At 44.2% G+C, this 27,069-nt stretch overlaps 2 protein-coding genes across 2 annotated transcripts in view; one reads left to right on the top strand and one right to left on the bottom strand.

Moving 5' to 3' along the window:
• The window catches only part of T265_09901 (hypothetical protein), a gene marked incomplete at both ends in the record, with an annotated part of 17,266 nt that extends 1,713 nt beyond the window's left edge, over positions 1 to 15,553 (bottom strand). Inside the window, one exon of the mRNA XM_009176114.1 lies at positions 15,433 to 15,553. Coding sequence (XP_009174378.1) covers positions 15,433 to 15,553 — 121 coding nt within the window. The remainder of the gene's footprint in view (positions 1 to 15,432) is intronic.
• Positions 1 to 27,069, top strand: part of T265_09902 (hypothetical protein) — a gene marked incomplete at both ends in the record, with an annotated part of 61,211 nt that overhangs the window by 24,230 nt on the left and 9,912 nt on the right. The window contains 18 exons of the mRNA XM_009176113.1: positions 668 to 802; positions 1,962 to 2,091; positions 5,036 to 5,280; positions 5,383 to 5,640; positions 7,491 to 8,258; positions 9,601 to 9,743; positions 9,851 to 10,175; positions 11,059 to 11,310; positions 12,685 to 12,830; positions 12,976 to 13,273; positions 15,582 to 15,815; positions 16,024 to 16,358; positions 19,652 to 20,147; positions 20,596 to 20,805; positions 21,617 to 21,949; positions 23,834 to 24,130; positions 25,139 to 25,337; positions 26,884 to 27,019. Coding sequence (XP_009174377.1) covers positions 668 to 802; positions 1,962 to 2,091; positions 5,036 to 5,280; positions 5,383 to 5,640; positions 7,491 to 8,258; positions 9,601 to 9,743; positions 9,851 to 10,175; positions 11,059 to 11,310; positions 12,685 to 12,830; positions 12,976 to 13,273; positions 15,582 to 15,815; positions 16,024 to 16,358; positions 19,652 to 20,147; positions 20,596 to 20,805; positions 21,617 to 21,949; positions 23,834 to 24,130; positions 25,139 to 25,337; positions 26,884 to 27,019 — 4,940 coding nt within the window. The remainder of the gene's footprint in view (positions 1 to 667; positions 803 to 1,961; positions 2,092 to 5,035; positions 5,281 to 5,382; positions 5,641 to 7,490; positions 8,259 to 9,600; positions 9,744 to 9,850; positions 10,176 to 11,058; positions 11,311 to 12,684; positions 12,831 to 12,975; positions 13,274 to 15,581; positions 15,816 to 16,023; positions 16,359 to 19,651; positions 20,148 to 20,595; positions 20,806 to 21,616; positions 21,950 to 23,833; positions 24,131 to 25,138; positions 25,338 to 26,883; positions 27,020 to 27,069) is intronic.

The raw sequence follows: 27,069 nt of genomic DNA, 5'->3' as shown, positions 1-27,069 counted from the left end.
ATAATAATAATAATAATAATAATAATAATAATCGTTGAGATGCAGCACCCTTTCGGTGCCAACTGCCATGCCACACGAAGGAGGCACGAGCGCTGGGATACTACCAGGTTGCCCAAGCCTAGACAGGGGAAGTTGAGAGGCAGAGGTGGGGTTCGAAACACGGACCTTCCGGTCAGTAAATTCGCGCTGTTAGCACTTGGTCCATCTCATGTAACCATACCAGTCCAACTTTACCGGCGATATGCAGGGCTACTTTCTTTGTAAGGAGACCATCCACGGTAAGTGGTCACGACACTTTTGCATGTCCGTGGTTGTGTGCCGCAATGCACTCTACATTCGGCATACCTTTAGGTTGAAGCTGAACACGGTAAATTAGAAGAAAGGTGAGTTTACGTAAAGAGCGTTCCTGTTTATCTCGTACATATGGTGTAGTTATGGGTCGAATGTGTACAGTCGTCACTTCTTTTTGCTGTAAAACTCCTTCAACGACCCTCGAGGAACCTTCAGGTTAATGGATAGCATTAATTTCAATTATTAATATTCGAAACGCACCCAGTGGCTCATTAGCTTTCGGTGTTCTACGTTCATTGGTAACAGCTTTTCCGAGTTTGGTTTTGAGCCAATGTGTTGAAAGCATTTCCTATAGTGAATAATCCCTTTTGTGCAGATCGCCGTGTGGACCTTGGGCACGTTGGTTTCCAACACGGGTTATGTTGTGACACCATACGAACGTCATCCACAGCTGTTACCTATTTTACTGGATATGCTAAAACGGGAGGAATCCAAGGAAATACGACAAGAGGTAAGTAGCCCTAAGCATCGTTGTTGGTCCCATGTCATACCTTAAATCGCCGTTGGTCTTGTATGGCACGTAGCCCGCTGAAGCCGTGCACTATAGGAAATAACTCAACGGAACGTGACCGCAGTCACCAAGTGGTGAGCTTGGTTCGAGTTCGTACAGTCTATACCAGTTGTCTTGGTCGGTACTTACACTCACATTCTATGAGGTGTACAATCCTCCCTGAATTGGCTCAATTGAGAGACGCACGTGTTTCACGAATTGTCCTTATTCCAGAGTCGACAGATTGCACCTTTTACTTGGTGTTACTATTATCCGTTCTCGCTGCTGCTGGAAAAAGGGAGAGTGCAGAGTGGACTCTATTTGGTGGATATTACCCCATCTTTATTGCTGGCTACGCGGAATACTGGAATATAGTTGGCATAAGTCTGTGAAGAATGAGTGTCACTTAAGAACAAGGTGGTGTGAAGAGTTCAAGGGCCTAAGGAACTTTCAACAGCCAAGTGTTCAAGTATTTGAACAGCATCAGTGTGTGCACACCCTTGATCTGCTTCCGTCCAAGCCGATTCCATTGTTCCACACATCACAATTAGTGTGTAAGAATGTTTGGCGTACCCCTCAGTTCGATTTTTGGCTTTGAAGGGGCCCTTTTAGGTTACCTGTTGAATCACTTATACCGGCCAGTTTGGGTGTTGCATTTTGTTTATGAAGGATCCAACAGGTGGCATGTTTACTTTTTTTAACCTGCTTAGGACCCTCTTGGCAGTGCACTTTACCCTAATTTCCAACTTGCGCCTATAGCACTCACAGTTTCATTCACGCAGTACCGAATCATCTGAGAAGAACCGAACTTTACGTAGTCTAGTGCAGTACTGATGAACTCAGTGGGACAAATAAGCCTGAAGATAAGGCCGTTAGCATCACAGGCTTCCATGGTTTCGCTGAGGTTGGATTCGTTTTCATGCCATTTTGTGTGTGCAGATCCTGACTAATGGTTTTACAAATGCATAATCGAACAGCGATTGGGGTGGCACCACTTGTATCCGGTGCATTCTTCTACATTTCATTGATTGTTCAGTTACGAACACTACTCAACTACTCTCCTTTTACAACTCATTTTGTCATTGTCGGTTTGCACTTTTCTCTGTTCCTGCTGGGTTAGGTGCTTCGGGCTCTTGGGGTTGTCGGAGCTTTGGATCCGTTCAAATTCCGCTTGATTACTGGCCAGGTGGACACCTTTGGTGATACAGGCATTGCTGTCAGTCTTCATGAGGCTGATGACAAGAAAGATGGTGAGCCTCTATTTTTAGGAAGCGCAGCTTTTGAGAGTTTGTCCTCTGCCTTCTGGTTACATGTACTTACTAGATCCGTGTTCTCAGCGTTCTCCGTTGCCATTCAATTCGCTTAGTCGTTTATAGCCCATACGCGAGACTCAATGTTCATTGAATACTAACCTACAATAACTCCTTGATGTTACGAAGTAAAACGTTAGCGATGTATTAATGCACATAGAGAATCTTATACCGAATCTAATACAGCTTCTGCCAATAAAGTGTAGGAGACGAAGGGTGGCTGACATGAGTGCTGAAATGGAGCGATTTCACAACTAATCATTTAGCTTTTTACGGGGAACAGTAACTAATTCAGGTCACATTTTATCGCGACGAAGTATATAGACTTAGGTTGTAGTTTCTTTCCGCTATCAATTCTCGCGTAACAGTAATTGCTGAACCATGAGTCCTCATCTGCTCGCTGAGCTAGGCATAAGTAATAAGTTATCAACTTGGACTCGGCCCTGTCTGGCACTGAAACCTCACTCAAACCAGATTCCTTTAGAATATCCTGAAGCTTAATCGTGTTGAAAAGTTAGGCACACTTGCATAAAAATTGCCAGTTCTAAATCAGTCTTCATGTGCGTATACGCCGACCTTCCACTATGTATTAGTTTTTATGATACCGCGCTGATACCGAAGGCCAGCAAGCGGGTTGGATGAAGTCTCGGTTCCTGGCTGACACATTTTTGATAACAAACACGGAATTGACCTTATGTTAGACAATTCCTTTATCGGGTATCGTATACTATTAAGATATATGGGAGCAACCCATGCACGCTAACTCCTACGATAACTTTTCTTTTAATTTCAAGTGGATGTTTTTAGTTTTGTGCATTGAAATGGATTGTCACTGCACACGTCACCAGACTTGTTTTCTGTTTCCACATGGAGAGTTCTTTCTTAAATTTGTCGATGTCGTTGGAACCTGCTTGATGCTTGTCATCAAATGTGCAACACAGTGCTGCGACACTTTTAACTGGTACTTGGCAAATTTTCAGCTGCCAAACAGATGCCTTACTGAGTTCCGAGTAGGCCCAATTACTACATCAGTACTTGAGAAGCCTTCCTCCGCCATGTTTCACGAAGAGAATACGGTCTCCCGATCAGCATGTGGCACTACCTAGACTGCGGAACCTCGCTACTGTTCGGGTCGTACTTGGATGTGCAAGGACTAGGGAATCGTACTTGGACGAGCACCAAATTGGACCGGGAGAATAAAATCGGTTTTTGCTCTCTGAGCCTTCGCTGTCTGTAAGTAACCGCACAGGGGCCAGAGGTATAACCCCAGAGAAAACTTGCGCAACCCTCGGGACTTTATTGGTGCGCACTCCATTATTTTACCATAGATTTGTCTTGAATACAAAACTCCGTTTCCCGTAAGCGACGCTGCCAACGCCGATTTAATCGTAGCCCAAACAGCTACGCGAGTTAAACCTGTTTCATAGTGTACACCATAGTGAACACGGACGCTAGAACATTCACTCATTCCTTGACATCAAAATACAGGGTCTCACTATGCGAAATCTCGCTTGCCCTTCGGAGGCACAGATTCCTGATTTGGGTTCATCTTGCATTCCGGGGATGGAATATTCCTTACAACCAAAGTGAAACTCCGGCCTGTGTAACGTCACTCTCGCTCCTAACAGCTAAGCTTATAGCCTTCTCTCTTCGTCTAGGATTACACTCTTTCCAAAGGCCCCATTGTATATGATCTTTAAAGCCATCTATACCATTTATCTGATGTTTCCATCGAGGGTGATGTCTATAGTTAGCTACAGGAAGTGTTAAACTGTACGCCAAAATCACGACATCCTAATTGCCGGTGAGGACCCATATTCTACGCAGCGTCATCCATCGCATCTTTGGTTGGTTCAGATTGGGACAACATTGCGAACCCATTGGCTGACTGATCAACTGAATTCGAGCTTTACTCCAACTAATCAGACACGACAAGAAATGAATGTTCACATCGGCAACGACAGTAAGTCGTTCGTAGCATGTCACTCCGTCCCTTGGAGTCATTCAGAAATCAACACTCGGACGGAGTTCCGTGTCCGACCCGAACTCACACATGCGAAACTGACAATTCCCGAGCTCACGAAGACGGACTCGAAATATGAGACCACTTGTATGAGTAATAATAATAACAGTGTTTCAGCCGTTGAATCCCTTCGGCGCCTAGCTGCCAGTCTAACCGAAGGAAGCATGAGGGCCGAAATACTGCCAGGTTGCTCAAGCCTATGTAGGTGCAGTCGGGATACAAAAGTCGGATTCTATCGCTCATCTTCTGGTCAGCAAGTCCGTGCCTTAACAAGTGAGACATCTCGTACTGAGTACTGAAATTACTCTAAGAAAACAGTATACCTACTGATGGACACTTATTGATGAACACTATCATTATATGTCACGTTCTGAATCAGTGTACCCCAGTCGCGATCTTCCGGGCCAGAGTGGCTCTGTCGTATTGGAGGACAAATAAGGAACTGATCCACCAACTAAGGCAAACGTAAAATTGTTGGGCTTCCATTTTGCCCATGGTTTCGAGCATCGGATCGAAGACTACATGACACTGTTCTGAGATTTGGATTCTGATTGTGCTTCGTGGTTGACAGCGATCCAGGGATTTCCTGGAACCGATTCATCTTTCTTCAGAAGAAGGTTGTCGTAAAGTATTTATGGTGTTAGGTCATACTTATGCGTAGGATATGTCTGTTTTGGTTGGGTCAGTGTTAGTTGATGGAATTGATTTTTCTCCCCTGAGCTTTCTTGTTTAGAGCAAACAGTTCCACACTATTCACTGTGTAATGGTGTACAGATACGTTGGTGTTTTCCTTCTTCTATAGTTCACAGGCGGTGTTTTTTTATTCTCCAATATGCCTTTCACATTGCTTTGTTTTCACAGTTGACATTGCACAACCGGAGCTGGTAGTCAGTCTGTCTTGGGAAAGCCGGGACGTGTTTTTCTCGGTTTGTGCTTTATCGGCGTTGATGCATATGCTGCGAGATCCGGCTTTGCGCAGTCAGTACAGCAATATTGTGAAAACCATTGTATACGTGCTGAAACTCTTGGGAACCCGCTCAGTATACTATTTGAGACAACTAATGCCGGACTACTTCAATTGCTTACGGAACACGCGTGATGTAGGAGTAAGTAGATCTGTGATTCTAAGAAACCGTAGGACGTTGGCTTACCCAATTTTGTCTGTGCTTTCGATGGCACTCACTGTGACACTATTTCCCTGCTCACAGCTTGCGGAGTTCCTTATTCGTCAACTTGGCTCGATCATGAATGTAGTTCGGCTACATACAAAAGAATTCGCCACTGAAGTCGTCGACCTACTGTTATCCCATTGGTGGGTCGCCCCGAACGTTCAGAATGCTTGTATTCAGCTACTCAGTCCGATGGCTTCCGTACTCGGTGCAGAGTTTCGTCCACACCTCACACGTTTGATTCCGGTCATTCTACGCACGCTTCATCATGAACTGAATGAAGCTAATTTAATTCTGGTGAGTTTGTAATCATGTGCTTTACATCCTTTCTCTTCGTGGACCAACATATCAAGTCCGGCATAATTGACTAGTTGAAACTGGATAGTTTAGAGTGTCCTGTTCACGAAGGTGTAATGTTGACTAGAGTGTCAGTTCTCGCAAACAGTGGTTTCTGTTATTTGTATCAGTGACACTTGAGTTTTTCTGTTTTATCTACCCCTTTAGTGAATCGCGTAATTCTCGTTATGCCGTTGCTCTTCTCCGGAGAATGATAATGAGAAAAGTTGACTTCATTGCGGATTATCTTTGTGAGACAGTCTGCTCTCTCTTCAACATTATGATGACTATAATCTTATGATCTAAAGAAAACTTCCAACCAGTTAATCAGCATCCAGATCACTTGAAGTGAAACATCTGTTTGGTGGATAAAGGGCCTGTATCTTCTGAGGCACCAGTTATACTGTAGACTAGCCAATCTTGTCCGAATGGTATACTGTTGACGCAGGGTTGCGTATTGCTGGTGACTCGCCACATGACTGAATCAACTGAGAGGTTTCCCCCCCTGTCTATCAATATTGTTCAACTGCACTTACTGATTTGAACTCCCCACTCTTTTCACTGTTTGTAGTTCACTTGGACGAAGGAAGGTGAACGTGGTTTTGTAGCACATAAAAGGATAAGAATGGTGGCGTGTATCCTCGTAAGGTCAGACGTTGAAGTAGCTAAAACGCCTACAACATATGCCCACCTAAACAAAATTTATTGAAGACACTGAGAACAGTTAGGTTGGTATAAAAATCAGTTTAAGCTTTGTCGAACGCTTGATGTGCAGTATAATTCCACCATCAAGCTTGGGTTCTGGGAGTGCAATATTCGTACATGTGGGGTATCTTACTTCTGCCTATCTCCCGCAACGGATTCTAGCCTTTTTCCAAGGGCAGTCCATTGAGAGAATCGTGAAATTCGCAGGATCCTGGTTAGTATGTGTGCTACCCTCAACTGCCTGATATTTCTCAACATTAAAGCCTGCAATTCTAAAAGATAAACAGACCTTAATCGAGAACTTTAAAAGGTGTAACGCGGTTCATAGTTTCACACTACAAAGTAGTGGCGCCATTCTTGGTGCACAGTGCCCTTACTAAATACAGCCCCAACTGTGTCATTTTGCTAAATGACTATTCCGATCGCTCTGCGCCCGAATATACTTTGTTGGAGGATCGCTGCCCTTCGTCTGGCTTCTCCCTGTTGGCCCTTGTGGAACAAAGTTCTAATCACTGTATTCCGCGAGATTATTGTATCACTTAGTACCGACCACCATATGAAAGCGGCAGCTTTTATTTGGGTAATTAATGAGTAAATTAGTAAAACTATCTGGATAAATAAAGAACTGATGCCTCGTCTAGCTGCACCACTTCATCCAACCAGTTTGACAGCGGCACAGTCACAACATTCATTGTTTAAGCGGACACACGTGCCAAGCTTTTGAGCACATAGTTTGACTATTTGAGCTCTTCTATGGTTTGCACGGAGTTTTGAAATTTGTCCGGGAACTGTTATCTGGGCACTATATGAGTTCCCGCAGTTGTGATAATTCCGTCTGGCCCTTACCAAGGGGGCGGTTGTTGTCTTCCGGTCGCGTAACTGAGTTTACAACAGAATAACTGGGTGTCCATGGAGTAATTATTTATCTAGTTATATCCGTTCATCCGGCGTTTTTAGGAAGAAACAAGCTCATTCTTTGCACCTCGAATACCTCTTCACTCTTTTCCCATTTTTGTTTTTATGGAGTTGTGTTTTCTCTGTCTCATCACTATATGAGTGAGGATTTTGCTGGTTCGCTCAATTTGTTTCATTTCATCTTAATACAGCTTTTGGAAATCCTTCCGGAGTTTGGCTATACTTTGGAGGATCATGCACACATACTGGTTCCGGCGATCTCAAGTTTGATCGATGTCACCGGCGAAACAAATCTTCTGATGCTGCTAAACAGCACAGCTGATACGTCAAACAAAACATCAACAGCCTCCGTACCAAAGTTGGACTCTGCGCTTCCGAACAGGTCTGAGGGGAATTTGTTTGAGGATACTTTTGACATACAGTCGCTGGACTTTGTGGACGGTCAACAACCGCATCAAAAATCGTCTGAAGGTATGGCTCTTACCCAGTTCGCAAAGATGTCTGTTCCCACTGCGATAACCACAGTTATGTCACTTGCTGCATCGACAGTGTCGGCTCCTGGTTTTGTAGGCGGGCTGCAGCTTCGGGTAGCCTGCCTGGAGTGTCTGGCCAGATTGACAGATCGGATGGACCTGGATGATTTTTCCTGTCAGATTGTTCATCCTATTTGTCGTCTTCTTCTGACCCTGGAAGGATACCACCAGCAGCTGCAGTACTTGAATCAACATCCTCACCACTTGCCATCCTCAGCACCCTCTTCCACAATGAAGACTGCTGTCTCCCACGGTATCCAGTTGTGTTCCAATGCCATTAATGCACTACACCCAGCTGCCGTCGACGTGTTGACTGGTTTGCTATTGAGGATGGGCCAAAAATTCAAGCTCTTATTGCCATTGGTTCGGAAAATGTTGGACACTCTGCATCTGCGACCGACCCGATTCTACACCGTGTTGGGTCGTGTAAGTGAGCTGATTAATGCTTGATACAATGCTTTACACACATTTGCTACAATCTGTTCGCCTGATTACCATTTATCGGGATACGTATCAAGCATAACGTTTCATGTGGAAAGTGATGACGCACTCTCTTGAGTCAGTAACGTCGAAGCGGTTTTTCGCTCTGATTTGTTTCATGGATCGCCAGGAAATCGATGCCTTTTGGCTCCCAACAAATCTGCTCTTCCTGCATTTCAAGTCCATTTTAGGATGTTTGAACTCGAGAGGAGTTATCCATGTATGTGTGTGTGTGTGTGTGAAAGTTCCATTTCTTTGACATTGCAATGAGACACATGTATAATGGTATCGTTAAGGCAGTCCATAACTCCAGTGGTCAGCTGGTTGAAGAGCAGGTGCAAATTATTTTTCAACGTACTCTTTTGACTTTCCGTTTGACCAGTGATTTGGTAGGTATGAGTTAGATGGCCCTCATACATTTTCTGACGAAACATCTGGTTCTTGTTCCAGTGTCTTGTTTTCCTTTTGTTAGGGGAGATAACATTGACCACCCAGCCGTCCATATATCATAGGCCTTTTTGTACGGGTGAACTAGTGGGTCTTACAATCCGAATTCGTGGTGGTGCGACTCGAAAGGAAGTTGGATACATCGACTGTCGTAGAATCTTGCACCAGCACCGAATTCCGACCAGCAATTCACCACATCTCTGTTCGTGTTCACATAACCTTCATTTGTCCAGCGTTTTTTTCTTGGTGCAATTATTCTAGTTACTTCAGCCCCCCCCCTAATGTACTTCAGATTCGTCCTAATTTAAATGCACTCATCTGTTTCCATCTGCTCACCGTTGAACCTTCCCAGTACTTAACCTTCTGTGTTGTGTATACTCGATTTGATTTATGTTTTGGGACACCGTAACCCCCCTAATTCAGATTCGTCCTAATTTAAATGCACTCATCTGTTTCCATCTGCTCACCGTTGAACCTTCCCAGTACTTAACCTTCTGTGTTGTGTATACTCGATTTGATTTATGTTTTGGGACACCGTAACGGGCTGTACATCCTTTTGTGTGCAAAAGGATGTTGATCAGTTTGATCGTGGACAGAAGGTTTGTCCAATTTCCACCACACTAGAAACACTCAGTGTTGCAATTGCGATTTGATTAGGATGAGCAGAATGACCTAGCTTACATATGAAAGACAATCAGTCGGGAGATCTGTATATATGTTCTTCATTCTCCCAAACATCCAAGACCTCGTGTATTTGAGTATCTAGGTTCAGCACATTACTTCTACCTTCTTTGCTAATCGCCTGTCCTTGTTTGCCTATTTGGTTCATATGCGTTGATAGGTGGAGAAGGGCGCTTACTTACCCATGACCAGTGATCAATATCTAACCGGCATGACTAGCTTAGCAACACAAACGCGTGCTCAGCGCACAGTTCAAAGAGAACCAGATGCGTCCGCTGTGATCAAGGTGCTTGATACCAAAGGGTAGGTTTTACATTGTGTAGTTGAATCTTTATTACTATGAGAATCCAAACTTCCACTAGAGTGCTTTCTACGCACTACTCAACTGAAACTTGATCTTTCCATTTCAGTGCCAACTTGGAACGAGCCTGGCGGTCATCCAATTTGATTAGCCGTGAAGACTGGGATCAATGGCTGATGACATTGACCACGGCTTTACTTCGCGAATCACCAAATCCAGCAATCCGAGCTTGCAGTAATCTCATAGCAATCAATAATACGATTGGCCGCACCTTGTTTAATGCCGCCTTTGTTAGCTGCTGGCCAGAATTAACAGCACCGCAGCAGGATGCACTTATCAGCAAGCTGGAGGAAGTGTTACTCTCATCAGACCAATCACCAGAGGTCAGCCAGGCCATACTCAATCTGGAGGAGTTTATGGCTCATGTGGATAAGGTATGGTTTTATTTCGAAGTGATGAAAGTACCCCCTTTGTTTTGATGCATTTTACTTCACATGCTACTCATAATGTTGCCACTTTGTTCAATTCTGTCGGTCTTAATAGCAACGACTGCTGCAGTTTGCCTTAGTTCTGGAAACCTGAGCCACCACCTCAGCCGACTGAATAAATATCTTTGAGAACACTATGACTAGTAAAGTAAGAGCAGTCCACTCATCTACCCCACACTCTATCCTCCGAGCGAGACAATGATGTCTATTCGTCTGTGGTATGGCTTATCACATTTCCGATATTTTTCGAATGAATGGTTCAAACACGGGAATAAATAATGTTTGTGTGCCCTGGATGAAAGTCTCTTTTATTGTCCATTAACTGTCAAACAACAATTAATGCTCGGGGTTACTGGACTGCCTGTGTCTCTGTCAATTGAATCTGATGCATTATAGGAACAACTGTCGAAGCCATTGGAAAGTTGTTCGGCAGTCATGCACATATCACGTGTGTAAAATAATCTTGCACAATCGTTGTTTGGGTGGTGTTGAAAAACTTGTCGGTCCTTCTGATCGGTTGGAACAAGAGTTCAGACCGAACTGTCCTCAATACATGCACGGGTTTTTGCACAGTATTTTATTTCTCTCTATAGGCACCTTTTTTACGTCACTTTATCCATTTCTAGATGTGAGAACTTCATCGATCTTCAACTCGTTTTAAAATCATCTTTGTCTTCCGTCTGTTGAACCTATTCCTTAATATATCGATGTTGCCCTGTGCTTTTCAAACCCTCTCGATGCTAATGTTTTCCATTGTTTTTTTTTGGGTGAAATTACTTGTTGTTTTATTTGCTATTCAACTCTTCGCTCATTCTCAATCCTCTGATAGTACTCGTCAACATCGACTCGTGTGCCCCTTCCATTATCTCTACACCTCTTGGCCGATCGTGCAATGAAAAACCGAGCTTACGCGAAAGCATTGTATTACAAGGAGCAAGAGTTTCTCGAAGAAGTGAAGAAGCTATCTAGTCCCAGCCAAGAGACCCTTTCGTGTTTGTTGACCATCTATAGCAAATTACAACTGGATGAAGCGGCTACTGGGGTCCTTATCTATGCAACACGACAACCTAATGACAAACTGGTAAGCTTGTTTTTTGTCCATGTTTCCACGAGCTCTAAACTGATGTTACTTACAACAACTCTCCCCGACAAACCACTACATGGAATTCAGCTCAATGGGTCGCTGAGATGCGCAAGCCGTCACACCACGGTAAGGTCCAGTCTCTTCGTGACGGAGCCTCTCCCGGGTAAGAGGCCTCTCTTCTGAAAGTCATGGTTGGCAGTGAGCGCTTTTATGGGCGCTATAGGTTGCTGACTTCTCCTCAAATGACTACTTTTTGATGAACCCGTGCTCCAAGATAGCTGGGTTCATCTTATCCAAAAGCAATTGTACATCGAATTTCACGAAGGATAGTTTGCTGTTATCACAAAACGATGCTGAAATCAGTGTGAAATTAACACTAAGGGAATCAGATAGAAACATTTTTCTCTCATGGGTGGTCATCACACTGGCCCCTCTTTGATGAGCAGAAAACTCTGAGGTTTCCTTTCTTATGTCAGCCCCCTGCCATTATAGGTTCCCAAACCTAAAAGCCCCTCTCGGACCCTGCGCATGCTGATCTAAACTGTGACAGGTCATCTCATACAAACGCTACACCTGACGAATCGTTCCTGTTGGCAGCCCCCTGCACGCAGAGCTCCAGATAACTCGCAACGCGAGTTTCTGCTTATTTAGTGATTCTATGGAGCTATTCGGATTGAAAAATCAAACGCTCAAAAAGCAGGTAGTGGTGGTTAAGACTGGCTTAGCTAATCTGGGTAACCTGATTGAAGCAATCCCCCACAGAGCGACTATCACAGATAAGTGGGGCATTCGGTCTTTCTGCACAGGAGTCTGTCTTCGGTGGTATCTTCGTCGCTGGCCAAGTGGACTGGTTTGTGTCCAGAGGGATCTCTCCGGGTGGTGATGTAGAGATAGGAAATCAAATTCATTCTGTGGGGTTTTTTGAACATCCTTCATATGCCACTCCATCCAAGTACTATAGCCATCTGTTATGGGAGATTGGCTTGTCTAAAGCTTCCGTAAACTTGTACGTTGGCGCCGCATACCTTTGAGGTGGACACTTCGGTGAACACCTCACTGATCCTTATACCATATCAGCTCTAGTGTGATGAGCCCAGAGGTCTGAAACCGAGTTTGATTAAAACACCGCCCTTAGTTTTGATTTAATCTACTGCGCTCGCGTGCTAAGTATACTTATGGTTGACGTTGCGTTCGCCCTTCTATCCCAGTCATATTCTTTCTCATTTGGAATCGAAATCATTTGTTACCAAACAAATATCCGTTAGCCTCTTGTCCTACTCTGTTTTACCTGTCTGAATAAGGAAAACTTTCAACTGTTTGCCCTGTACGTATCGGCATGTGAACTTTAAACATTTTGTTTTGCTGTCATAGGTGAATGAGGAAGCATGGCGTGAAAGACTGCAAGATTGGAAATGTGCCCTAAATTTGTACGAGAACAAACTAAAGGATGAGCGTATCAAGGATAAGACTCCTCACATGCTTGGACGCATGCGGTGTCTCCGTGCTCTAGGACAATGGTGAGATTGTACTGCGATCCCCGCCGCAGCTATTTCTTATTTTGCTCCGTTATATGCATTCCATCACAGTTCCCACTATCTTGTCTGTCTCTCCTCTACCATAAACTTAATAAGGGTAATACTGTATCCGTTCATTGTTCTTAAGGGTCCCGTTGAAAACGATGGTCTCCAAAAACTGGGATCTGATGGATGAATCTGTGCGCAGACAAATGGCTCCGATGGCTTGCAGTGCTGCATGGGCTGCTGATGAATGGGATCAAGTGGAACGATATGCTAGTGCTCTGCCTACTGATCAAAACTTTTACGGAGCGTTCTACAGATCTGTGTTGGATATTCACTCGGGTCGTTTTGATCGAGCCTGCCAATATATCGCTAAGGCTCGCGACGTTCTCGATGCAGACTTGACAACAATGACAGGGGAAAGTTATGACAGAGCTTATGCAGTAAGTGCATTGCGTGATCTATTGAATTGTTACTTTGCAGAATATCGTGTTGTCTAATCGATTCCACTTCTATAGGCTGCTGATCGTGCTGTGATTCAGGCACCCTAAGCGTGGTTGCTGAATTGACACTAGAAAAGGGAACGCTAGACGAACACATATTTTCAGTGGTTTATCTTCTGGGATCATACGTAATAACAGTGAACTAATTATGGTGAAGTAGAAATGGACTTAGGGAAATCCGCATGTTAGTCAAGGCAAGGGTCAGCTGACATACGGATAGTGTCCGGGTTATGCAGGCGATATGGCCTAGTGTGTACCGAACGAGAGACGAACATAGGGACAGTTCAGCTGCGGGCATGATAAGTCGGGTGGAACTAGCCTTGGCGTTCTCGGGAATACGTAATCTAACCGTTTTCACCGCTTTTGTACTACCCTGGTATACGACACGAAATGCAATAGCTTAATCAACAACGTGCCTCGGGTTGACCAGGAGGGCCAGAATCAAACTCTGGATTTCGTTCCTATTTTGCAGGTGAGCCATTTGAGCACTGTTCTCTAGTTCACTTAGGCAAGTGCAGCAGAGTACGACCTACGTAATTGGCACCACATGTGTACTTGAATTCATGAATAATCATCGAACAAGTCAGTAGGTGGAGGAGACGTGAAGTTGAGAAGAAGCATCGAAGTTTAACCGCGTTGAATGTGGATCTTTCCGCTACGGAAGATTTCTGGCTATTAGCCCGGTTACTGAGTTACTCTTTAGAGGGAGTATTAGGAGAAGTTGTTTGGGTTTGACTGTCTCCGTTATTTTCACTTCGGTTCTGTTCAGAATATGGCGTAAGCTGAGCCGATCATGGTAATCGTTTTCATTTAGATTGTTTCTACCAGCATTTGGTTCGCGTTCCCCCGGACATATTTTCCGGGTTCTTGAATCCAAATAAAGAGTGAACTGTATTTTTTGCTGCAGTGGAGCAAAGCTATGAACGTTCATATGCTGTCTACTCGTGGTTGCTTTGTGTTACACGCTTTTTTGAACCCATCGGTTTCGACAAATACACTCATTTGCAAATCAATTTGGTTTTCAGCAACCTTGTGAGTAGTTTCCTTTATGAAAAGACCCATCGGTTCTTTCGGTCAGCAATACGTTCAGAAAGGCATGGTTGTTCATTCCCATTCCATGGTAAACTCGAAACTTGCAGTAGAGTTATTGAATCGATTCAGGACTTAGTCTGAATCACAGTTTTTACGAACAATACAAAATATGTCGTCAATATATCTGTGGTACTGGACAAGTTCCAATATATCTCCCATCAGCTCTTCTTTCCCTAGTTCAACTTAACTTGAGTTGTTAGCCTAGAGACGACCCCATACCCACTCTCTCCCTTTGGCAATAGTATGTACGAGACCGTACATTAAGAGTGGAGCGTAAGAGCAGTTCATTCAGCTTGTCTGTTGGTATGCTGTATGCATCGTCCATAGGCAGGCAATAGTTTCCATCAGAGGGGTATTTGTTCATTCAGACAAGAGCAAACCATTAGGTTTTATACTGTTTTTATACTGTTGAAGCAAAACTCTGTTGTATAAGTTCTTTCAAGTACGTGGTCAGTTCAAGCACAGTCTATTCGATTTGACCACGTTTATTACGTTTGATTCGACCAGAGGTTGTATCACTGTAAAGTGACATTTAATATGTTGACCTTGGTGATTAATTTCGAGGAAATCCTTGCAAGCCATGTTTGTTCTATCATCCCATTCAAAGTTCCATTAAACCATTTGTTTTATTCGGCCTTTGGTCCCGTCTTGTGAGGACCAAAAACTAAGGGTCATTGTCCAGTTAACCGGTGCTCATTGGATATGTTTAGCCATGCGAATATCATGACACCCGAGGTAGGTATCATCCCATGACCTTCTAGACAAAAGTTCAATAATCTACACGTTTCTGGTCAGTATTGCAATTGATTTTCACTGCAGAAGCGGTCCACCTAACCTGGAATCAATTGGTTCTTCGAGTAGTGAATATCCTCGGAGGGAATGTTGTGGTTGCCGTGGGTTGATGTGTGGCTCTGCTTAACATGGTTCCGCAGTGCAACATTGGAACCGGCAGAGCGACTAGCTAGTGATAATGGTATCCAAAAGCCAGAATGGTGGGCACTACTCACCGCTTTGAGAATCACCAGAATTTTCAACGAGGACTATTCCGGTTAATTTGATTTGCCACACGACAAACCCAATGAAGTGAGATTTCCCACTTTGAACCGCTCCCCAAGGTTTTAACCCCATTTTTGTTTTGTTTTTGTTCTTCGACCAGGATCTCGTCGGCACACAATTACTTTCTGAAGCCGAGGAGGTTATCCAATACAAGCTGGTACCTGAGCGGCGCTCAGTTCTAAGAGAAGCCTGGTGTGCTCGTCTGCTTGGCTGTCAATCTGTTGTGGAAGACTGGGGTCAAGTACTTCAGCTCCGCAGCCTTGTCCTGAAACCCCAAGATGATTTGAAGACGTGGCTGCGATTTGCTGGACTGTGCCGTCGCAGTGGTCGTTTCGTAAGTAGGCACGTTTTAAACGTTATCATTATTCCCGGAGGCGGGTTTACCGCGCTCTTTTTTCCATTGTTCATTGTTTGTCAGACTACGTGCAATCTGCAGGGTCTTTTGGATATTCGTCAGATTTCTAGAATCGTACGACTATACTACATCGTTTTTACTGTCTTCCTGGATACATTACTGTGTGAAATCCTTTTTCGCTTCCCAGACATTGGCAAGGGAGTTGTTGCAAAATCTGCTTAGTCATGATCCTGCTCATTCTCCACAAACGGAACCCATTCCTAACGCCGACCCGGCCACCGTCTTTGCCTACACCAAACTTCTCTGGTCCACTGGAGCGCACGAAGAAGCTGTCACTAGACTGTATGTGCTTATCACGCGCGTTTTGGAGCCCATGTTGTCCTCGGAGGCCGTTACACTCAGCAATCCCCGTTCGTTTACCTCAGTGTTGGATGCGAACGAGGTGCTAGACAGCTTCGATCCGAAGACTACAGCCGCACAAGCTGCATTGGAGCGACAAGAGCTACGGGCTCTAATGGCCAAGTGAGTGCTTTACTAGCTATCCATCTCGCCACGTAGTCTCCTTTCTCACACACAAGAGTGCACCCGAGTGAGATTGCGTCAATCGCGTTGATCTTCCTGCACTGCTCACAATCTCGATGGATTGCACTAATATTGGTGGACTGAATGTAAATATCAAGACATAATTTGGAGATTCCGGCCGTGCGGAGTTGAGACAGGTTATGTGAGCCATGGAAACAAATGTTCCTTTTCGGCTTCAATTCATGTATAATCTTGCCTATCTCTGTTCACTCCGCAATGACCACTTATCCATAGTGTTTGGCCGGTCCAGAAAGACTCCTTTGGCGTTGCTTGTAGATTGGGTTCTCACTCTCTTTTTATTGCTTACAATATCGGTTTTATGAGGAGAGGATTACTCAATCACAGAATGAGCAAGTGGTCAAACGCATGAAACAATCGATGAAGCACGAACGAGTCCCCCACTACGTGAATGACCTATGAATGATGCACAACTCCCATAGTGTGTTTGACACATTGAGCTTGACACTAGATATGAAAAATTGAGGATAGTTATAAATGAGAAAGTAAAAAAGCGGGAGAAAATTCTGGAAGAGAGAAGTCCTAGAGAAAAATAAGGAGGAAAATCGTCTCTTTCGGTTACGGGGGACTGCACATTGATATGGGTGACAAGAGAATCATAAGGGTGTTGGACGATTTTACTAGCGGAACATAAGTTCACTGGAGCACTTGCCATGTTGGTAGCTGTAAAATACCAAACGTCCGACTACATTCCAACGGTAAGAGGGGGTTTGCGGAACACAGGTCAGTTAAGAGGGGTCATTAGTACACAACATCTGGTGGACTAGAAGTGAAAGATTCGTATGGGTACCGCCCCCAACAACTACAGCATTCCATAGTCCGGTGAATCTTGGGTTTGTGCAAGAACAGAGGTTGAGAGGTAGATAAATAGGTGCGGTGGGAAAAAAGAAAGCCGAGGTATCTGGAACCCTGGGTAGTAATGTTTCACATGTGGGATCCGATTGGGATGGCTCGAAAAGAAACGACCAGGAAAGGCATTTAGATAACTGAAGGATCGGGTAAGAATCAACACAGTGGAAGTTTGGGGTAGGAACGGCCGAGGGGGAGAAAAATGAGTGAGTTTGCTAGGATTGAATGTAGCTAAATTTAACAAAATCCAGGCTTTAATGTTTGTGGGGTCGGCGTACATGCCGCCTTTCAGACGAATAAGTATTAGCGTTAGAAATCTGGGGAGTCGCATCATCTGCGAATGCATGGTGCGGTCAGAAAGAGAAGAGAGGGGGCCGTTGACAACTTAGAGGGATAATGTGCGAGAAGAAAGAAAACCCTGAAGACTTGTTAGATCCGAGAGGGAGCACCGTCACAAAGTAGATGAATAGAGAAGCTTGTTAGGAAATTTGAAATCTAAATCGCCATGTCATGTTGCATTCCATACACTAGCATTTTGGCAATCAGATAGTCGTTCCATAATGGTTGCACCCATTGATGGAAAAGAGCCGCTAGTAGGTCAACAGAAGAGAGTTGGCGCCTGAACCCATATTTGTGATTGCTCAGAAGGGCGTCGTTCTCCAGGTCACGTACACGTTCAGCCAAGATTAACTTCAGAGCTTTGGACAAAACGGGGATAAAGATGGGACAGTAGTTCTGTTCATATAGGTCATCACCTTTGGCAACAGGGAATAAAAAGAACATTTTCCAGACGGACGGGACTGCACCGGAAGATGGGAAAAAGGACAAAAGCGGGATATAATTGAGACAAGTTTCAGAGCACGGAACAAAATAAGTGAATACCATCTAGACTCGAAAGCTATTAAATGTAAAGAGATAACAGATTTTGGTGAACAGTCTTGTTTGAAAGTAGCTTGGGGTAGCAGGATAGACCACGGCTGTTACTGATATTTACAAGAATAATTGGGCTAATATTTCGCTCTTGGGAGAGCTGGTTCAGGACTCCACTGAAGACGAGAATAGAAAGGCGAAAGGAAGAAGCGAAATTCTGCCTGACCGCTTTTGCAGGATTTCAGAAGTATCGATTTCCGGTAGTTTCATTTGACAACTGATCAATCAGTCTTGCGACTGACAGACGGTGATGGCAATATAAGGACTGCTAGCAGCAGCATAGTCCAGACGAGATGAAGAAGAGGCGGGAAGGGCAGCATTTATACATTCACTCATTCATCCTAATATCATCGAGATAAGGACAATCAAGCCACTGCGAAGCTGAACATTTGCCGGGTTTAGAAATGTGGGGCGTAAACTGGCCCATTCCGTCCATAAGAACAGTTGTGAGATTTTCAGTAGGATCATTGGATATGCAGCGGTCCCAGGTTATGAGCCGAAGTTGCACACCGTCCTGATCAACAGGTGAGTAGCGCCACAAGACACGACGTGATAGGTAGGGCAACGACAACAAGTAATAAGGTTGTGATCGTAATAGCCGATGGATGCAGATGCGTCAACTGAATATGATGAGGGACAGGTTAGGACGAAGCATAGGGTTCATCACTGTCCATTTAGAAAGAGGATCTGGAATCCTGAATCCTGATCTCAAAGGGTTCCACTTCACTACTTGTTGCGTTTGTGTATGCAGTGGGAGTTAGCCAGCCAAGCTTGTGAACATTAAAATCGCCGACGATATAAAGCTCAGTCAGCTTTTTATTGGGAAAACAAATGAGTCGTGCCATTGTCATTGGGTGACTGGTATTCTCTTATTTCGGACGAGCATGATTCTAGACTGAAAATCGTCAAGCGGTGGGAGATAGACAGATGGACAGGTAAACTGATGCGTATAGGCTCAAATTCCACTCTGAAAACGAGAGTCATGGTGCAAGAAGTAACCAAGAAGTTGATGTATGAAGTCATTGGATTTGGGTTTCACTATGGAATAAAACGATTAGGTAGATGATAGCAAGGTACAGTCGACTGAGTTTACATTACCGTTCAAACGTCGACTGTTGCAGAGTGAGGCTCTGACTCTATGAGAACAGTGAGATTTTATTGAATTGCGTATCTTCATGTTTATTTGGTAGATGGGAACTGACGTCCAAGGGACCTTAGAAGCTATACCGTTTCTGTCCGAAAATTGAAGGGGAAATAATAGCAGTTCCTAATCACAATGGCACTGATGCTTTTATGCCCACACAAATAGCTCCTTGAAAAAAAAAACGAATCCACAGCGCCCGTGGAAGTTACTATTATCTATGAGCTGTCGAGTTTTCTCTGCGCTATTTGTGATGGACCATATAAGGACGATTGTTTTGTGTTTTCACCTGTAGGTGTTGCCTGAGGCTCGGATCATGGTATTCCGAGTTATACGCTCGATGTCCTCCCGGAACTTACAGTTCTGATGGATCAGCATCCAATTCAACTCAAGGTTATTCGCCCGGCACAGGGGGACTTCAGGCATCAGTTGCTACCGCTACAAAGTTGTCCAGGAGTCAAACTTCCACGATCCGTGGGCCAGAGACACCTTCGGCTCAACCTTTACGTGCAGCGAGGTCTGGCATACAAATATCCGAGTCGGATCAAGCTCGGAAGGCACCCGGTAATACGGCTACTGGTTCGACAGCGATGGACGGAGGTGGAGTGAATGTACCACAGACATGGGACGAACATCAAGGGTTTGTCATTCTTTGTTACGATGTGGCGACCAATCACGCTCCAGGCAATCGCGCTGCTTGGCATTCGTGGGCCATGGCGAACTACGCTGTCTTTCAACATCTAGATACTCTTAAAGCGCGTATCGAACGTGCTGAAATGGACTTGAATAAAGTGAGCTCATTTCGAACTTACTACCTACAATCGTTCTCTTCTTCCTTTTTTGGAACTCTTCAAAGAACGGACGCCCTGTCGAGACGTCCTTGTACCCATTTATCCCGTATTATCTCGGTTTTCTTTAAGGTCAATAGGCTGACTGCTGCATCACCTCGTTAAGTAGATCATCCTTGGTTCTCCCAAGAATGTTTCCAGATCCGTACAGCTACTTCGGATCACGAAACTATCCCATATTTCGTTAAGATGCACCTGGTCAAAGTTCGAATCACTCACTCACTGCCTACAGCTCGGCTGTGTCTGTTGATTTCACTGAAGTCAGTAATACTGCTTCGGACTGTTGAGGGCACCTAAATACGTTGAGCTAGGTTTCCAGATTACCCAATAAGACGTCATTAATTCATTGAAACCTATTATCTGTGTTTAACATTTGATATTCTCGCCTCAGGCTGGTTCGACGTCCCCGGGATCACATTCATTGTCTAAACCTAACTCACCGGCAGTTACTTCTGTGGGGAACCTGTCTCCGTCGTCTCAGGGCATAGTTGACTTGTGGCACGCAAAGAAAAAACTACAGTTCTGTATGGAATTGCACGCGGCACCGTCTGTTCGTGGATTTGTGAATTCTATCAGCTTGTCGCCATCGGCCAACTTGCAGGTGAGTGTGTGCAATTGGAATATCTTTTCCGTTGGCTTCTGAGACCTAACGAATTTGTATACGACCTTTGCTAACTCAAAAGCCTGCTGCTTGATGCTTACAGACGTTTCCTGCTCCCACTAGCGGCTTTTCTGAATGGATGGGTTTCTGCTTCATGGTTAACCAGCGGTTACCCAAACCACCCGCAACTAAATTAGATGGCAGGAGTTCTTGTTACTTGTGTTGTGTCATTTCTAGATTCCCTTTGTCGTTTTTGGTGACTTTCAGTGCCATTGAGCTTAAATCGGCCGCGTGATTGGTAAGGTTACATTTATTGCGCCTCAGTCAGTTGACTAGGTAATCGCAAGCATCCTCCTTTATTGCTTAGATGTTTCAATTGCGATTGAAAAAGAGACTCTTGTTTGTATAGGTGTAATACACTACTCATAAGATTGCTCTTCGACAGCTCACAACCGGCTTTGTTCTTCTTGGAGCTCATCAGGTAGGTGCAGTCCCCGAGTTTCCGTCAACCTTATGTTCTACTTGAACACGAATTGGACAGATTTCGAAAAATACACTCACTTGCTTATCAATTTGGTTTTGACAGGAGACTCGCCTAGAAGCCAACTGAATCCCTCGTTTATGATTTTTTCAAGCATCTGAATGTCTTGTACGATGTCGCCTCATGTTTAACTTGGCACGATATTCGAGATATCCAGATACATGTTCTTATTTGGTTTTCGGTGTATCCCTGTCAAATTTTGCGCTCTTCATGGACGTACTACTCGTGATGGTATCAGTTACTGTTTATTTTTCTGCCTTAATCTCACAGGACAGCCTACGGCTTATCGATCTCCTGTTCAAGTTCGGCCATTTGGTTGAAATTCGCGAAGTCATACGTGAAGGTCTAGCCAAGATTCGCCTGTCTAATTGGCTTTTAGTGGTACAACAACTCCTGGCCCGTATCGATACACCTCGCGAATACGTGGCCAGCATTATCATTGACATGCTTATTGCCGTTGGGAAAAGCTACCCGCAATCTTTGGTATATTCTCTTGTGTTGGCTTTCAAATCGGGTGGCTCGGATCGTAGACGCTACAATGCCAATCGTATTCTCTACAGCATGGAGGAACATAGTCCGCGCTTGGTATCGGAGGCTTTTCTGGTAAGTTTTCATTGGCTTCGGTGCCTGTTGATTTCAATGCGCAACGGGTTTGGATACCTCCTTAAAGTATAACGCACTCGTAGTCTCCCCATTATGTATATCCTTTTGATCTTTTCATCTGTATCGATAATCAGGGTGTTGTCAGGGATACAGTTAGGGCAGTTTTAATCACAAGATAACTAAATAGGAACCTAGTCCGTCATGTTTTATTATAAGTCCTCTGCAAGCTTGGTTATTCGCCATAATTTGGGTGTTTTATTAGGAAAACCACTTGACCAAATCAGAGATATGGAATCGGACCAATTCGTGGCATCTGCCGTAGGTAACTGTAGTACTCATGTTGGTGCATCCCGGAGGGGCTTCGATAACCTACTCTGGTTGGTGGAAATTCCCATGTTGACTTGATCTCTTTCGAAGAATGTAACCGACAATATCTGTGGAACTCTACCATTGACTTCGTCCCATTGTTCAAAACCTAAAACAATAATAGTGTGCGTGATAAGAGACCACTACATTACAGTGCAGTTGTTCGACTGAATTTGGTTGCTAATTGACAAGCCCATACACAGTTTACGATATTTAGTCAAACCACTTCTGGGTATAACCCTTCTGTCTCCAGCTTCTATTAGAGGATCGTAGTAATGGCGGTTAAGAAACCGCCGTTACGGCCCTAGCCTCAACCATCTTATAATTACTGGCCTATATTGTGTTGGATAACCCACTATATTGCGCACAAAGGATTCTGGTGCTGTTCTGCTTCTGGTTAATATAGCCCGAGCACCCGTAGTATGTTTGATTTAATGTCTGCCGTCAAGCAGTATTAAATAAAGTTGGTGGGTTTGCTGCATGATTCGGTGTGTGCGTCCCATCCGCAAAGTATATAGTGATTCAACTGGTGCAGCCTATTTACTTGGACTTTTGTAGTAAATAGTTGCTGGGAGATGAACTCGCACGCTATAGTGTTTTGCGAAAGTGTCTCTAATGTCAGGACACCATCTTCCCGACCCGTCCTCTTCTATTCAGTAGCAAGCCCTCTGGTGGAGATAAGTTGTGACGCGCTCCCGATGGCATTCGGGTATCTGGGTCTGTTCCCCCTTCCAACTCCACACCCCGGTAAAGACTGTATGCTGCCATCAGGGGATTAACACACGTGCTTTGAACCGTCACGACCGATAATCGGTCCCTACCTTATAACCCAGAGAAGAAAAGCAATCCTTTAGCTGGAACCCACTGTATTGATCGTGTCTCAATGGTTTTACTTTGGTGTTTCATGAGCACGGTCCAATTATTGCTGTTGTGTTCGAAAAACTAAACTGAAACGCAGGTTAAGTTGCACCTTTACAGTAGGGAGGCGGTTCGAGTCCACTGAATTGTCAGTTTGTCTTGTCTACACCTGAACAGCCCATTGGTAGGGTAAAAGCATGCTGTATTGGAAGGACATCACCGCTGAATGATTGTATTTCGTATTCCATCATCAGAATATGAAACCATCATCAATCGGGTCATTTATAAAAACACTAGTATTTCGGAAACGAAGAATTTTTGGGCTATTCGTTTGCAAGCTTAGTCCACTGGAATTGTATCAACTATGAGGCAATCGAAAACCAAAGAGAAGGGTATTATCGATCTGTTAGTTGGGAAAACACTCGCCCTATAGGCTATCGACCATTCTCTGTCAGGTCAGTTTGGCAAACTTATGCGTGACCCAGCTTCAGTTATCAGCTGTTAGGCCTCAAACATTGCCCCTTAAATCAAGTTTGTTCTACTTATCAACAGAAGTATATCATGCGTAAAAACTCTTGTTATTTCTAACTGACTTGCTTTCTAAATGAATCAGTGTTCTACCAGTATATGAAACTTCAATTTTGCTCATGTTCTCTACAGCTGAATGAAGAACTAATACGCCTTTCGATTACTTGGGTTGAGATGTGGTCGGAGGCATTAGAGGACGCCAGTCGCGTTTACTTTGGAGAGAAGGATATTATGAAAATGTTCCGCATTCTCTATCCGTTGCACCTTATGATGGACCGGGGCCATGAGACGGCACATGAATCCGCTTTTCTACAGGAACATGGGAATGATTTGAGAAATTGTCGCTTCTGTTGCGAGACATACGAACGAAATTCCAGCAAAATCGTGTTACAGCAAGCCTGGGAAGGTTACTACACTTTGTATAGACAGGTACGTGAGTGCTTAAACCAGTGGCGTGTTTGTCGGATTTTTAGCTTAATTTCACTCCAGATCGATCACTGTCTGAAAGACCTCTTATGAATACTACCGTCGAACTTCCTTTCACCGACAGTCACATCACCTTTTGATTGCTATTCGGTTCTCCCACTCACTGCCCAAAGACGTGTTCCTGAAAGTTCTATTCATATTCCTATACTTCACCATGACCGTCCACAGCCTAACCGCATATCAAACTAATTTATTTGGAGCACCAAGTATAGGTAAATCTTTTGGTTTTAACTGAATGTCATCCTGAGAGCTTAGTTAGGTTAGCTAGGCATTTCTTCAATTTACTGGAGTGCGCTCTTAAAAATAATCTTTTCAAGCAAAACGGATCGGTTTTGTTTTCCCTAGGACAACTCTCTCTCTCACTGACCAAAGGAGGTATGATCATAGGACGTAGTGTATTCCATAAAATCGGACTACGTGTAACTGTTGCATGCGTGTTCATTCGCAACCAACTGCGTGACTGTTTCGGTCTGGTGTGAGTCACTACCAACTTGACAACGATTTCGTGCGGCCATCAAGACAGGTTAGAAAAACACCAAAGATGACGAGTTTTGAACAGTACCTACGGGTTACCAGGCCTTGTTTTGATCGACAGTTCCGAAACTGCGAAAATCTGTCTAAATCTCAGCGAGGCAGTTCAGGTTATCCTCTGTACCCAAGCGTCCAATCTACGATTTAGACATGATTGCCTTAATCTGATGCGATGATGGTGCTTACTGGATCATATCCTCTCAAAAGCTTGTTGAACTCACATTGAAAAATGAAGTCGTGCTTTGCACCTGTTTCTCCCTTAAAGATCAGATTCCGGACAGATTTTATATACCTCTCTACTGCTGGGAGATAACTTACTTGTTGCATGATTATACCTGTTTAAGATAATAGACTGAAGCGTATCTCCATTGATATTACATTGCGAATGTCATCGGCTTTTTTTTTGTCTCGTTCGTTTAGTTCACCAAACAAATGAACAACATGCCTACTCTTGAGCTTGTGGTAGCCTCACCTCGCTTGCACGAATACAGAAAAGATTGGGAGCTAGCAGTTCCCGGAAGCTATGAACCCAACCGACCTTTGGTTCGAATTGCTGGCATCAAAAATTGTCTTACCCTGATGACATCGAAGCAGCATCCACGGAAATTGACCGTATTGGGTGAGCCATTGTTGCGATATTTTAAAGTTCCGCGGTATCCAAATCACACTTGTTTCGTCATGTTCCTTCGTTAACTTTCTACACCGGTTGCGCTGCGCTTTTCAGTGTGGTTATTTCTGTCTTCATGTATGCTTCCTTAGTTGGGACATTCCAGTTATACTGTCTTGAGCGTTTTACGACATTCTCCCACATTGATTCCAAGTAAAACTAAAGTCGTTCACCTTTTTTCGGCTAGTACATCCCATGCTGTCTGTCAAAAGTCCGAGGGTGGAAATTCTATTACCGACTGCTGACAGTATCAATCGAGCCGCTCACTTAGGCTGTACGGATATTTGAAGCAAGACTACTCCGTATTTTTGTCGTATCCGGCGAGGGCTTAAGTTGGAGCATAGGTGACTGGAAATAGTGATATTTTGTGAAGTAGTCGTCGTTGGTGATAATGGACTTAGATAAGTCCAACAGAACTAGGCTTGGGTTGTGAGTGCGCTTTCAATCACTCCTGTTCAGTGATAAAACGCTAGTATGATCACAACATGCGGTCTGCGCAATGAGTTGACCGTTTTGTTGGTAGTCTTATGACGATGGACCAACCTAGGTGGTTCAGCATACTGTCATCGGAAAATTCTGGTTTATCGTTTATTAACTTGAACACCGGGTATTAGACACGCTCACCAAAAGCTAATTGGGCCGTTCTTCCTGACTGGTCTTCATCCAGGGAAGCTTCTGTACAGGGGAGGGATTCTGTAGATAATCAGGTAAATTTATATTGTCCCTTGCCGAAAAGCGGGCACCAATCCGCAGCTTTTTTCCTTATTTTGGAATTATCCTTTCACATTTCACATATCCCACTGGTACATGATTGTTAGTTAGTGAGTTTTTCCCGAGCCAGCTTATGCTAACCCATGCGTCATGTACTAGGCAGCTGTGATGAGATTTTGATACACTGTCTTCGGGTGTGAGCTGGTCGAGCCGCCCATGAGCCGAATGTAGCCCAACTCCCGTTCAGAATGTTACGCGTATAAATCGACTGTATGGAGAAGCCACACGGCGCTTTCCGACGTTTCAGCGCGGTTGAAGTTGGACCTGTTGCTACGTGGTTGGCCATCTTCGACGAAGCGCTTGTGAAAGCTATTCGTGTCTTGAAAATGTCCTCCTTAAACATTATAGCTCAGATGATATCGATTATCTCTCAGTACAGGGATCAATGAGCTCGTTCTGTAGTCGATATTTGTTTCTGAATATGCCTGAATCTACACTGGCATCAGCGGTCTCTTTGAAATGAGAAGGTCGAAAATCGGGTCCATGCAGTCTACCGATCATCATCCGAATCACTTTGGTATTTTTTGAGGCGAGAAATGCCGTGTGATCACAATTGAGTCGAAATGTATACTTTCTGACCTTTGATGAAACACCTATTCGGAAACTTATCTCAATGTTCGAATTTTTCCGTGCAAGAGAATTCAGAAGCTCTTAAGTGTTTTTCTATTGGATTTGTTTTGTGTGCATGTGAAACAACACTCCTTGCATCGGCTTCTTCCATTCTCAGGATCGGATGGCCATCAGTACGTTTTTCTTCTAAAAGGTCACGAGGATACACGCCAAGACGAACGGGTGATGCAATTCTTCGGGCTTGTCAACACGCTGCTTATGAACAATTCTGAAACGCTGAGGCGCAACTTAACGTCAGTTTGTATACGCTTCGTCCTCTTTCATTATTCGTTTGGATTGCATT

Source organism: Opisthorchis viverrini (genome assembly GCF_000715545.1).
Source record: "Opisthorchis viverrini unplaced genomic scaffold opera_v5_314, whole genome shotgun sequence".
In the NCBI taxonomy this organism is placed as follows: domain Eukaryota; kingdom Metazoa; phylum Platyhelminthes; class Trematoda; order Opisthorchiida; family Opisthorchiidae; genus Opisthorchis; species Opisthorchis viverrini.
Note: the sequence above shows the minus strand (reverse complement) of the source record. Positions and strands in the feature narration are given on the sequence as shown.